The 14962-nt window shown below is 30.8% G+C and overlaps 1 protein-coding gene across 4 annotated transcripts in view; it reads left to right on the plus strand.

The window, feature by feature from the left end:
- LOC118197347 (uncharacterized) overlaps window positions 1–14962 on the plus strand; it is a 194964-nt gene that overhangs the window by 47486 nt on the left and 132516 nt on the right. For all 4 annotated transcript variants that reach the window (XM_085813143.1, XM_035368846.1, XM_035368847.1 and 1 more), the window contains 2 exons: window positions 1421–1613; window positions 10468–10598. In XM_085813143.1, coding sequence (XP_085669269.1) covers window positions 1421–1613; window positions 10468–10598 — 324 coding nt within the window. The remainder of the gene's footprint in view (window positions 1–1420; window positions 1614–10467; window positions 10599–14962) is intronic.

The following is a 14962-nucleotide window of genomic DNA, read 5'->3' on the forward strand; positions in this document are numbered from 1 at the left end:
GTTTCAACTTTTATGGTGTGTTTTATAAATGAACTTAAAAATGAGAGTAACTACATATCTAAATTTTTAGTCCAATTTGCCCTGAAGGACTATTAATTTTGTTTTGGCATTTTGCATTGAAAACTTTAAAAGGCAGTATCACTTTTCAAATTGGCTGCCACCATATGTTATTATTCTTTCTTATATTTAAAGAAATTAAATAATGAAAAATCTGCATAAATGTATGTTTCTTGCGTTGTGATAAAAAAAGGTACCTAGAACCATCAAAATTTGAATAACGTAATCTTTCATAAAATATATGCATGTGGAAGCTCTAATTTGAATTTGAAATTTGTTTTATTATTGATTTCAGATTTTGTAACAATTCAATGAATTTTTGATTAAAAAGCGAGCAGTGGCAACACTGTATGGGGGGGGACATTTTCCAGCGTGCGGTGCGAGACTGTGTATCGAATTATTTAGACATACATCCTTACTGATATTTCTTTTAAGTTGATACACATCTCAGTTAAGTTCACTTGCAATTTAAACAAGAGAATAACAGTTGAAGACAATAATAAATAATTCAAATTAGAATTTACCACATAAAATATCACATTTCTACTTATTCTTCCAGCTTTACATGAGACTGTCACCTGTATAGTGCCCAAGGCTCTTGCCAGTGACAGGTGCAATCTTGATTTCTTGCCATGATGAATTTTGTGGGCTTGCTCTAATTCAGACAAGCGAGATTAGTAACATCAACAACTTTATGTGGCAATTAAATTAGTTTGTCAGAAGATCTTCAGATAAAGACAATTTTCTTGAAGTTCTAGTTTCAATAATCTCAAAATTATCAGTACAACTTAAAAGTATACCCACAAATTACATTCACTTGATTACCTTTATGAATAGTGGCAGGAAAGTTATTGTTTCCTACTTTAACGTTTAATTTGAAATAGTGTTATTTCTTAGGTATCTATATATATATTATTCCATTATTTGTAGTACTATGTAATTAAAGGCACTTTTGTTTTTATGTTGGAAATTGAAATGGCTTATTATTTTAAGCAAAAGGAAGACAGGTATTAGTGTACTGCTGTCCTTAGCAGAGATTAATTTTATATTTAATAAAATTAGCTTTTGAGATATTCATATATTAATTGAGGAAATGAGTTCCATTCTGAAATTCAATAGGTTTTTTAAAACTATTTTTGAAATGAAGAGTACATATTATATGATACATTTAAACTATCATGGAGATAAGGCATAAATTATATTTTTGTAATAGCTATTGAATCGCTATTATGATAGCTATCAAAGTTGAATTTGCATCTGATTTTTGTTCAAAATGTTAATTCCCTCCCCGAGGATTTTATTATTGAATTAAATAACTAATTGGTAAATGGATTGTATATTTGCCTATTATTATTTATTGCAGTTTGACCTAGTTCTGGAAATGACACATAAAGTGAATTTAAAAAGCCCACCGGCCAAAGGTGTGGGGCCTGTTGTTTGTAACTTATTAGCATCCTTTCCATTTGAAGAAGGTGTATCAGAAAAATTAATATTCAGGCTCAATGATATAGTTATGTTAAAGGCTGCAAATGTTGATACTGATTATGCTGTTAAAGGTAAGTTTTAACAAATTTACTTTTAGAAATCTTTGATTTTGAAATTTTTTGCTGTTAAGCTGTTGGGTATCAGGTTTACAGATAAAGTAATAAAATTGTGGCATTTGAAGTTTTAATATTGTTGTCATAGGACTATTTCATTTATATAAAATTTTATACAGTAGTATGTTTAATGTCAAATCTGAGAACTTTATTATGTTATTCAATGAAGGCAAATGTTTCATGAGCAATCTAAATTCTAATTAAACAGTTGAAACAAATTTAATAATCTTCTTTCCTTGTCTCTTTGCTCGTAAATAGGTGTTGACACTTGGAAGGCTGTCTTCTTAAATCAAAAAAGCTACTAAAAGTTTACGTACACCATTTATTAATTATTTTAACACGCACTCAGACTCAATACAGGAGACACTTAACGGAAAAACAACATAGTAATAAATCAAAAAGAAGTTAGAGTCATCAAAGTTTCTGGGCATACGCAGATGCCTGAAATTGGAAGCACTTCATTCTACTATACCGTGGGGGTTACAACACGACGCATACTAGAGCTCTGTGCCTAAGCTTCCTCTCAGTTTTGATCAAGAACACCCTTGACGATAAGGTCTAGAAGTCTTGTATCTCTTTTCTTGTAGCACAACTTCTTTTTGAAAGATTTTTAAGTGTCACAAATGTCCATGTTTCATTTGAGGATTGAAACTAAGCCCAGCAGTGTGGCAGGTAGCCTCTTCTAATGATTATATTGCCTGGGATGCCTAAATGTCAAAACTAAATATGCATGTATATTAATTCTGTTATAGATACTTTTCTTGATAAAATTTTTGTATTAATTTTTTCATTCCTATTTATTTGCTTATTTATCAGTTTTTTTTTTTTTTTACTTCCTTGTACGAAGTAAAAAGGAAGTATTGTAATCGCGAAAAATTTCAGGCAGCATATTTCAACGAAAATATCCATTTTGACCACTATCGAATGCAATTTAACAATGTTTTTGTGTGATATCTGTACATAAGGACAGAATAAAAGACTCGTTTCCTCCAAAAAAATTATTAAAACTGCTTTAAAATTAATTCTGAACAGAATTTTTTGTGGCGTCTGTACGAACGTGCGTATCTCGCATAACTCAAAAACGAGTAGCTTCAGAACGTTGAAATTTTGTATATAGGACTGCTATAACATGTAGATGTGCACCTCGTATTTTGGTTGCAATCGGCGGCACCAAACGTATGTAAATACTATATTTATATATATATCCACTCTGTTACTCGGCACAGTCATCTCAGTTTCTTTACTCTTATATGTTTGTAAATTGTACATTTTTTGCTTTAAAAATGATTGAATTATGTTGTACTTATCTTCCGGTTAAGGTTTTTATGCGTTTCGTAATTCTGGAAGCAATATTTGTACATTTATCAACAATCTAAAAGCTGTTTAAGTGCGGTTAAGTTTTAAATAACATGGCGGACATATTTGTTTACATTTGAAACAGCAGAATTGTAGATTTGTTGCCAATCTAGAGAGACTAAGCTTCGCAACAACAAAAATAACGCCTTCATTTATTATTGCGAATTAAATCATGCTTAATCCTTTCTGGAATTTTTTCGAGGAAATAAGTGTTTTAGATTTACTTAATTTTTAATAATTAGTAATTTAATTTTTAATAATTAGTAATTTTTAATACAGATATTTTGAGCTTTTATGTATTTTTGTCTTGTCGCAAAGTGAAAACTGAATTAATTGAATAAAAAATACTCAATGATCTGTGAAAAACTGTTTCTTTTTGGTTTTGTTTGCTTAATTTCCTTTTTACATCGTTCTAGCTTTATTATAGTATTTGAAAAGAACATGTGGCAACGATTAGATAATTCTTTTAAATGATATACATTTTGCGCATTCTGAGTTATAATATGAATGAAATATAATACTGTTAAGTGAACCGAATGCCAGAGTTTCGCTATGTTAAACAAATAGAGTGAATTTTAAAGAATGCCTTTATTCTATTGTGGCTTATGCGCTGTCGGTGAAGTAGATTTAATTCAATCCAATAAGTTTAAAAGAAATGCAAGAAACAAATGCGTAAAATTTAATATTCCATACAAGGAAGCCATGTGGTGTACACATCAGATTTTTTATTATAACCTTCGTGGTAACTTACTTCGTGGTGAACATTGGGATTTCAGTAGTTTTTGAAAATAATTTGCATTTTTTACTTTTTTAACTAAAATGTTTTGGTATGATTTTTCTGTTTAACTGTTGGGCATATTTTGAGTATTACTCATATATTGCTAAAATCATTGTAATTTGTAATACTCACATTTACTGAAATCATTGTTAATTACAGAAAACTAGGGTAAAACTTTAAAGAGTGATTTATAAAAGAAATACAAGTACTTACCTATTATTCCCCCCCATAAAAGTTGGCTACCATTGAATCGTTAAAGTCTGTGGAGATTCTACCATAGTTGCGCCAGTTGTTTCCAAGGGATTCTGAAAAACTGACACCTCTTTATTTAACCTCTCGAAGCCGGCTGGTACAGCAGTTGTACCAGGAGAATGACTTTCTCAGACGCCGGCATTGGTACAACTGTCGTACCATCCATGCCCTCCCCATTTTAGAGAATCGCCTATCTGTAGATCTCTGGGTGGTCCATTGTCGCTGCTCAGAGTAGCCGCTGGCTACGCATTATTTCCCTCTTCTTATCAGTTTGGCTACATTTTGGCAAAAACCGCAGGTTTCGTCTCATGCCAATATACTTGAAAATCAAATAGAGGCCATCTCTTTCTCAATCTGTCTCATAATTTTAATGCTAATTTTTTTAGTACTGACTTTTGCTATGATTAAAACGTCAGCGATTTTGCACGCTCTTTAAGCTTACCATATTTAATGTTTTTTAATCATAACAAATAAGAATAGATTAATATTTTAGATTTAATGCCCTTCTAGAAAATAGGTAAAATCACTTTTATCGTTTACTTCCTTTTCATACTTATGAATAATAAGATTTCATTTTGACATTTTTTTGTGGAGTGCATAAAACCCTTAAGAACTGTTAACTCTTTCAAAGTGCTTCTATTATGTAGGCAATTTTGTCTGATTTATCAGGAGATAAATAAGAGACAATTGTATGCATAATAGTTTTTGTGATTTTTCATTCATTCAGTGATTGCTTTCAATGATTTTCATTGATTGTAAATTAAATAAAATCAATTTATCTTTAGACCCTCTTTTAGGATGAGATCTGCCAAAAAGTATTTAAATATCAGTAAAGCTCACGTTACTTCTAAATTGAATCAAAACATCAGTTACGTTTTATAAAATTTCGGCTAGTTTTATTTGCTGAAATTCTTATACTCCTCAAGAGATAAAGGGAATTCAGACAAGTTGATAAAAAAATATCTTTGAAAAAGGTTGTTATTTTGTCTGTAATAAGGTGTATGTCAACTTACTATTAAATGTATGAAAATTAGGATTGGATTACGGAAAAGCACGTGAACGCTATCTGCTTAAGGGGATGGATGCTTTCGTGTAAACCTTTTTAAGAGAAAATTGCTCGCATTTACGTCCTGGTGGAAAACTCCACATGTAATCAACCCGTTCTTCGGTATTGATTGGATTAATTTTGTTCGCTTACTGAATTACATCAAAGCACACAACAATTACCTGTATAAGGGGAGTTATGCCTTTGCGGAGGACTTTCTAAGAGAAGCTGGCTTGCATTTACGTTACACAAAAACCGTGAATCCAACTATTTAGCCGGGATTCAAACCCAAGCGAGCTACAAGTGTTCAGCGACCTTTACCGCTCTACTGAAGAGCCCGTAAAAATATTGATAAAGAAAAAGTATTGAAATAACTGGTTTAATTTACTAACCTATATTTCTCAATCGACAGTACATAAATTATGCATATGAGGGGGATTATTTGTGAATAAATAAACTGTATTGCACTTTTCTCCACTATTTCATATTACGATGGAATTATTGCATTATAAAGTTATTTCTCATGAATTAATTTTGCTGTTCATGATTTTTGATATTTTCAAAGAGAAAATTCCACACTTTAAATAAAAAAATACACGAGAAGAAACTTTATGCAAAATTTGGTGTAAACGGTTTTCTTAATTTTGCTTTGAAAATATTCCAGGGTAATCGTTTTCATTCATTACTGGAAGAAATATGAAAAACAGATTTACTACATTGTGTCAACACCCATTATGTCCTTATTCTTTTGAAAACGTGAAAGATTACTCTTTCTAAAATAAATTAGAAAATATATTATGTGCAAATAGAATATTCGTTGAAAATGAAATAGACTTCAACTTTTGGATATAACGATGGTTTTAGACGAAATTTCTACCTATGAAAAGAAATTGACGTATAATTAATTCTTCATGAACATTTAAACTGTTCTCAAAATTCTTTTGATGATTGCATGTATAGGTCACGGATTTTTTTCTCTGCTAACATAAACAAAAGCCAATTTTACAAAGAAAAATTCTCGTTAAAGATATACCTTCTTTGCCTGATAGTCCAATGTAATATTTGTTAAAGTTAAATGATTAAACGCAACCAATGTATCTCGGATTTTGATTTTTATATTGTAATAACAAAATTATCGAAAAAAGCAGATTTAAATCTCTGTTATTGTTATGTAAAGTTTTATTATTGCTGTTAGTTCATCTCAAAATCTAATTGTATTGAATCTCATTCTAATTATCTAATGGTAATAAATATTATTATTATTATTATTTCATTAAATTAGTCATTACCATTATTTTATTAATGAAAATATGTTATTAAAAATCGCATTCCAGCCTGCAGACTTACAAATCTAGTTCGTATTTACTATATTTTGTTAAATTTTGTTCTCGCTTTCTAATTTCTAATACGAAAATACGCGAATATGAATGAAGAGTGAAAACAAAGTTAAAAAATTCACAAATTATTTATGAGATTGATTAGAAATAGTGAGTGAAATATAAACATTGCATACATTTTGTTCTAAATAAATTGTGCACTGGATATGCATCCAGTACTGCATATTTATTTATGCACTATTTATTTAGAACTTCATAAAAATTGCAAATCTAGCAACCCCTCTACTATGGGACGTAAGCGTCCGATAAACATGTAAATTTTACTTCATCCATGGAGGGGAACTGACTTTTCTCATTAGGAAAATGTCAAAGAGGGGACAAAACTGTTTCGGATCGTGCCGGTCTGAAAGCTATATTATGAGAATTTTGGCCCGGTTTTAGAAGGTTTTGACGTACTTCATTTTTGCTCTTCATGAAAGGACTCTTCATGAAAGGACTTGTCAGTTTCTACTACAGTCAAAAGTCGTTAATAAGGACTCATCGGGACTTCGGCGATTCCGGATTATCAATTTTTCCATATCATCAGTTTAAATCTCGTAAGATGGCATGCAGAAATTATAAAATTAAAAATTTGAAACCGTAATTTATGAAATAAAGAACAATTATGATCTAAAGGGTATCAAAATTTACCAAAAAAAAAAAAAAAAAGCTTACTATTTATGTGTTTATTTTATTAAACATTTCTTTCAATGTAAGTTGTTTAAGTTGCTTCGTTTTATGTTATAGTACTTTCTCTTTAATTCTATAAACAGACAGAATTTCTTGTTCAGTTACAAAGATCCACTGTTCAAGTAATATAATTGGTGTGTCGAGAATACCGACAAATTTGTCAATCGAAATTTTTTCGTTTACAATAACCTCTGTGTTACTTTCTTCACTATCGGAAGCAAATTATAATGACGAGGAATTTGATTTAAATCATATCAAAGACGGAGTACATTGAGATGAAATACTACATTTAGTAAGGAATTATAAGCCAAATAAAATAAAAACATCTGCCCTGAAGATAAGAATAGTTGATAAGAATGAATTGGAAGCAACTTCCAATTCATTGCGCGCCGCAGCATTAAAGATAAACAAAGTTTAGATAAACAAACGTTAAAGTTTAGATAAACAAAGGATATGCTTTTATCCATTTTTTCCAGCAATTCCACTTTTTGTTTAATGCACTTCGAAACATACTTTCACTTTGTAGATCCTTTACATGTTAGTAAATATATATTGGAAATTCTAATTTCCCCCCCCCCCCCCCCCGCAGAGCAGCGTGAAATGGATAAACAGATTTCGGAATGGTTAGAGAAACATATGTCTTTATCCATTTTTTGCAGCAATTCCACTTTTTGTTTGATGGACATCGAAACATACTTTCGCTTTGGCAGGTCCAGCATCGGAAATTCTATTTGACATAAACGAAAGTTCAATCTTACTTTTATAAAATTGCTCTAACAGTTTGCAAAAAATAATAAGCTGGATCCAATTCGAAGATTAAGGAACAACACAATCTGCAACATTAACTGAAATAGATAATTAGATAATTTTAGCTTATACGGTCCGTTATACATTAAACGAGCATGCGTAAACGTATTATGCACAGCGGTAAAGGTCTTACGTATATGCGTCAACGTGACGCATGCACAGAAAGTTTGTAGCTTTGAGGTCCGGATTATAGATCATTCTGGATTATGGGCGTCCAAATTAACGACTTTTGACTGTATTTTGTTAGGCACTGATTTTAATGGAAGCTATGTTTAAAATGCCAGTATTTGACCTGCTTCACTTTTGTGTTTCATAAAAAGGCTTTTGTTAATTTCTACTATTTTGTTAGGCATTCTGATTTTAACAGAAGCTATCTTTAGAATGCCAGTATTTGACCTGCTTCATTTTTTGCTTTATAAAAAGGCTTTTTGTTAATTTCTACCATTTTGTTAGGCCATTCTGGTTTTAACAGAATCTATGTTTAGAATGTCATGAACAAAAGGAACAAAAGCTTCCTGCAAGTGATTGTGCCATTCTATTATTGTTTTGTTGGCCATATTCAAGAGACCAAAGCATGCCCATTAATACACAGCTTTTGATGGTAAGATCCCATAACTTTGAAAATAATTCACTGCTTCCTGTTCTCCAGAAGACGGGTCCTAAGTTGAATAGTTTTTATGTTGTGTCAAATGAAAGTGCAGATACTATGAGTTTTGCATCACAGTTAGATATAATGGGCTGTGAATCGTACTGCTTGGCAACTGTTTCAAAATTGATCGGATAAGTTTCGAACTAGACAAGTCCTTAGTTACTAGGTGGCTGTTTGATAGCCTAAAGGCTCAAGACACTGGTCATTTGTCCTTTCTCAGTAGTTGAATCTGATGAGTACATGGAGTTTTTATTATTTTTGTATATGTAACATAAATATAAAACTTTCTCTTAGAAAGTCTCCTGTGATAACCTTCTTATCGTTAGGAGAAGTCCTCAAGATTGGATAATTTATGATTATTGCATTTGCCTTATGTTTTGAGCTCAAAATTACCAGAATTAAAGTGCTAAATTTGAAATTTGTTACTAAAATTCCTTTCGAATTCTTACATTAGTTCAGTGAATTTTGAATTGTAACTATTATAACTATCAAGTTGTGAGCTCTGGAGATTTATGAATAGAAGTTTTGAATATAAAGCTTGTTAAAAATGTTTGTTTCAAAATTTTCATGTAATTTATTTTTATGAAGTTCCTGACATGACTGCATATAGTGCATACTGTTTATTTTGTTATTAATTCTGTTAGCCAAATAGGGACTAAAATTGAAACTTGGATAGAATTTTTTTTAATATGCATAATACAAATATAAGTTAGCTTTTCTAAATTTTTTATGTAAAATATATTAAGCTTATAAGGAGAAACTTTGTGATCAGATATAAGCAGTTTTATCCATCAGAAGCTTAATTAACTAAATTCATATAATGCTGCATTTGATTTGCAGTAAAACTGTATTTATCTGATGCAACCAAAATAAATTACATGATAATTACAGTTTTTTTATGCAGTAAAGACTTTTTCATGACAAATTTGATTTAATATGCTACCTTTGTTAATGACTGAAATTAAATTAGGTTGATACGTTAACATGGGAGGACTCCTGTGTAGTTAAAATATTTTATATTTTTCTTTTGTTGGTTAGTTTTTTTTAAAGGAGGGCTATCCTTGGATATTATTAATATTTTCGGCTACTGACATGATCTCTGACATCATCTAATAGCCAGTAATGTGTCAGCCCATGATGAGGTTATGTTAGGACTTTGTTTTCATGTTAGTCAGAATTGTGTTTTGCATGTGTATGGCTGTATAGACAGGGTAGTAAATATAATAAATTTGACTTTTTTAATAAATATTTTCAGAATTCTTATAATATGGATAATATAAATGATCATTTACCAAGACTTTCTTGTTCTAAACGACTTATGAATTATTTAGAAGACAGTTTATCAGATGAGTGAGTATATGAGTGCATTTTATTTCTTGGGTGAATGAGAATATATCCCTCTTGCAGATGCTTCTGAATACAGAGATAATGATATGCCTGAAGTATAATGCAGAAATTTCAACACAGCCAGAATCTGTTATGCTGGAAGTCACCATTTATGAAGTTCTTTCCTTAAATTTAGGTGGTTTCTGATGAACTTTATATATCTGCACTGGTACAGATGTGTTAATGATTCTTGTATGGCTTTTTATCAGTTTATTTTTTGGTAGACATTTTAGAATTCTATTGCAAAATCTGAATTATGTGAATATTATTACATATATGTAAATTATGGAAGTAAAAATTTATTTATATTTTTTGAGTAAATGTAAAAGAGCATAGTGTTTCACCATGTCTTTTTTCTCCTTTATTTTATTCGGAGATTTAATTTCCATATCTAATATTTCATTCAAATCATAGAGAAGTGCATAAAAATTTTTAGTTTATTAAAATGCAATGTTATTCTAATCTAATTTCAGATAATTTTACCGATACTGCCATAAGTAAGTATAATGGTCAAATCATCGAGAGAGAGTTAGAACCATGGGAAGGTGCTTCCAGTGACTCTGAAACAACTGTAGCTCTAATACCTGAAGATGAAGATGGAGCTGTAAGTGAAAATGTATTTTGTTATATTATTTTTTCTTTTTTGTTTATTTAAATTTAAACATGGAAAATCAGAATTTCTGAAAATTTTTTAAATTTGAGTAATTGTTGTCAAGTTTTCAAAATTATAGTGTCCATAATTTTGAAGTCAGTGATCTAGATTATATGTTATTTGCTTTCTTATAAGTAATGTAACTATTTATAATTTTTGTGTTATGCTCTTTCAAAGAAAATTTTATGTAATATATTGTGTGTGAAGATTTAGTGATAAATATAGCTCTTAATAATCAGAATTACTATGTTCTTTGAAAATTTTGATCATCAAAATGGAATCATAGTTGCCCGTGAATATGATTCCTTTCGGCAACAGTAGGTGACTATAAATATTGAGTGAATTTATTGCTATCCTTAAAGTGACAACAAATCTTGACTTTGTTTGTTATTTCCTAAATAATTAGTCAGAAGTTTAGACAGATGTAAACTGAGCAACATAAATTAAGGGAGAAAATACAGCTGCTATTAATGAGAAGGAAACCTATGAGTGAAAACCAACAAGTTTGTAAGCAATCAGTATACAAGGAATGAAAAGCTGCTGGGACTCGGTGAGAAAATATAAAAATTAGGAAGCAGAATCTCCTCTTCTAAGTCATAAAGGTTCTAGTCTCAGTTATATTTTACTGTATTTGTTACACATATTCATAACAATGTTCAGACATAAAGGTGTCAGTAGGCTTTATGAAGGCCAATTTTCGGCTTGAAAGCAGCAGTCTTCATAAAAGTGAAAACACTATTCATAAAGATAGTAGTACATTGCTAGTCTGATAGTTATTAAGCGGAGTAAAACAAAATTGCAGCATCTTTATACAGAATCTCTCTTTATATGCATAATGGTTTCCAGCACCACTGTGTGAAATGCTGAACTTAAACGGTGGTGATATTGGTTTAGAAAACTCTTCTTTAAGTAGTTTCTTCTATATGGTCAAGTTAAGCAGATTTTGCACACAGTCCTGCTTTGTAGGTAACTAACTCATATGTAATTAATTATTACAAAGTGAATAATGGGCTGAATTGGTATCTGGAGCATTTTTATTTACTAAGATACAAACAGGCTGCATTTCATAGAGGTCGATTGACAGATTTACAGGTTGCCCATTTTGCTTAAGTCATGAAGGATACTCTCTATGACCGAAATGTCTTGATTGCTGTTTATGTTGATTTTAAACCATTATATGATAGGTTGGAAAAGGAGAAGTTATTTCTTAAGTTTATTGATCTTGGTAGTGGAAACAAGCTATTAAATTGAATTCGCTGTTTTATTGGTTAACGTTTCTGTAGAGTCCATATTGGAAATAAAGTATCTAGGAATTTTCTCCTGCAGATTGGTCTCCCTAAGGGATTTGTACTAAGCGGCATCCTTTTCGACATATATATAAATGATTTAATTGTTGTTCTGAATTTGGTTAATTCGTTGTCTCTTATTTGTGGTTGTTCTGGTATTTTGGCTATAGTTGCAAAAGAAGAGTGCAAAGATTGTAATTGAGAAGACTTGGTGCTGCTCTTAGAATAATAAAAAATTTATGTAACATTAATAACATGATTGTTAATCTTGATGAAGCTGCTGTCCAGGTCTTCTCTGTTGCATATAGAGAATCTGAACCTGTTATTTACTTCTTAAAATCATCGTTTAAATACATCTGACAAGTTCACTTATCTTGGAGTTTTGCTTAGCAATCTGAACTGGAAGCATCACTTGAATATATATCTCATTGATTTACTAAAAGACTGTCTCTCCTTAAGTGTCTCGCTGTAATAATAACACCAAATGTCTTTAGGAACTTTGGTGAAATTATTTGAAACTAGGAACGAAGTGATGTTTTTTTTCCTCTCGTGCACAATGTAAAAAGAAAAAGAAAAATAGGTTGACATTAAGAAGTTCACCAAGTGAATTATTCTTGGCGCAAACTGGGGGGGGGGGAATGCCGAAATAAATTTTTGAATTTCTACTTAAATTTCGCTCCAAATTTTACAAAATTCAGTGTTTAGACATAATTTGAGTTGTAGAATCAAAATATCGAAAAAAATTGGCATGTCACTTCAGAAAAAGTCCAATTTTGTGTCAAAATATGTATGCAATGCTGTATATAAATCTTACATATCCTAAGTCACGCTTTCAAGACATGAAAAAGGCAAGTTGAATTTCACCAGTCGGCCAAGTAGAATGGGAGAAATAGAAATGTCACCCCCTTTTTTTTTGTGCAATGTACATACTTTATGTATAATGTACTAAACTGGTGTTACAATCTATTGCAATTTAAATAAAAATAATGTTTTATAAAATGTTTTAAACAAAGTTTTGTATAAGCAAAAAAGTTGGAAAATTTTTCATGTATTTCTTTTTATATATTCCTGTATAACTAATAACAAACTGATTTTGAATTATGTTAAGGAAATACAGTACAAAGTTCGAAATCCGGAATTGTTGTGTCTTTGGTGATTTTGGATGAATAATGAAACATTTATGACTCAAAGAGAATAAAAAATTTCCAAAAAAAAAAAAAAAGCTAATATTTATATTTTTACTAAATATTTCTTTTAGTGTAAGTTTTTTTAAGTTTTCCTTTTTTTGTGTGTGCTACTTTTTTATATTTTTGTAGACAGACATAGTTTCTTGTTCAATTACTATGTCTTAATAAGTTCCGTTGTTCAAGTCGTCTAATTGCCATATTGAGAATTCTCATTATAAACTGTTATTCGGAATTTTTTATTCTCTGCAACCTCTTTGTCATTTTCTTTACCATCAGTAGTGGTATTTTCTGGATTTAAAATCATATTACAGCTTTTGTTAACTGTTATGCCAAAAAAAGAAAATCAGTGTTAGCAGCATATCACTCCAAGAAAATATGACTTAAGGCTTCATTGATTGTTTAGGTCAGATAGAAAAATATTGTTGCACGTGTAAATGCAACCCATTGAATTGATTTTAAATATGTTCTCTCTGTGTGGCAGTGAAAGGATATGTATTCATAGAAGCTGATTTTGAACGGTTATGTTTTTTTGAAGTGCGCATAGTAATTTTGAATTTTCAGTTGTATCATCTCAGTGATATGTAAGTAATGCGAGTGCTATTTCTAATCCAAAGTGCTGTTTGGGAGAGCTATTTCGGCAGTGTATTCGATTCAATCATAACCTCAATGTAGTTTTAATGACTGTTTATTTTCACACATCTTTATATTTTACAGTATTTACATGGTAAATGATGATTATTTCAATAACAGTACATTTTAGTTGTTAACGTCATAAGTTTCGAAATCGAAGTTTGTCTTAACGCTCCAGTGAGCGGTTCAAATCTAATCTCGTTCCCAGGTCTCAATTAGGAAAAAAGAAAAGAAGAATGCTTGCCATCTAGTGGCAAGAATGGAACGTCGTCCCACCTTTTGATTTTACATGGGAAAATCAAAACAAAATTTATCAATAATTAAACAAAAGTTCACCAATATGAAAATTAACTAATGCTCTAAAAATTGATACTTACAAAGGACTATTACACATCTAAACATTTCCTTACCATATCCAGATAACATGTTTCAATTTACTTTAACTAGGACAATTAAACTTCTATGATACTGAAAAGAAACAAAATTTAATATAACAATTTAAAAATACGTAACAGGTTTTACAGTTTTACGTCCATATTTAGTTTGATAGTTCATATCACTGTCACATTCACCGACAGAGTTTTTTCTGTTTATGGTCAAGTCACTAGACAAGTTAGGTCTATCAAGTTGTAGAGGATAAATACATTTCACAGGTCATAATAGTTCACCCATAGCAGTTTTCACTTTGACAACACGTACTTCATTGCCCTTCCCAGGATACGTTTCTACAATGCGACCTATAGGCCAGTCTGTTCTTTTCCTTCTGTCGTCCTCTACAAACACTAAATCCCCTCTCTTGATGGTTTGTGAAGGTACGATCTTTGGTCGATGTACTAACAGTCCAAGATATTCATATCTAAATCTTTTGCGAAATTCTACATGTAATTTTTGGTGGTACCGCCATCTTTTTTATAAGTTGATTTTATCCAAACTGTCCAGATCCGGAACATCTACAGTTTGCACATCCTGAATAAACATAGATGGAGTGAGTGCACATAAATCAGTGGAATCTTCTGACTCGTATGTTAATGGTCTGGAGTGGATATTTGCTTCTGCATTACGTAAAATAGTTAACATTTTTTCATATGAAAGTAATGCTTTTCCCAGGACTCTTCTCAATAATTTCTTGATCATCTGAACCAGTCTCTCCCACCAGCTGCCCCACCATGCTGTGGTTGGTGGATTTAACTTCCATTAAACTTTCATTGTTTGG

The sequence above is a fragment of the Stegodyphus dumicola genome, chromosome 3 (genome assembly GCF_044657685.1).
Source record: "Stegodyphus dumicola isolate Sdum_Otavi_A_Nest chromosome 3, ASM4465768v1".
In the NCBI taxonomy this organism is placed as follows: Eukaryota; Metazoa; Arthropoda; class Arachnida; order Araneae; family Eresidae; genus Stegodyphus; species Stegodyphus dumicola.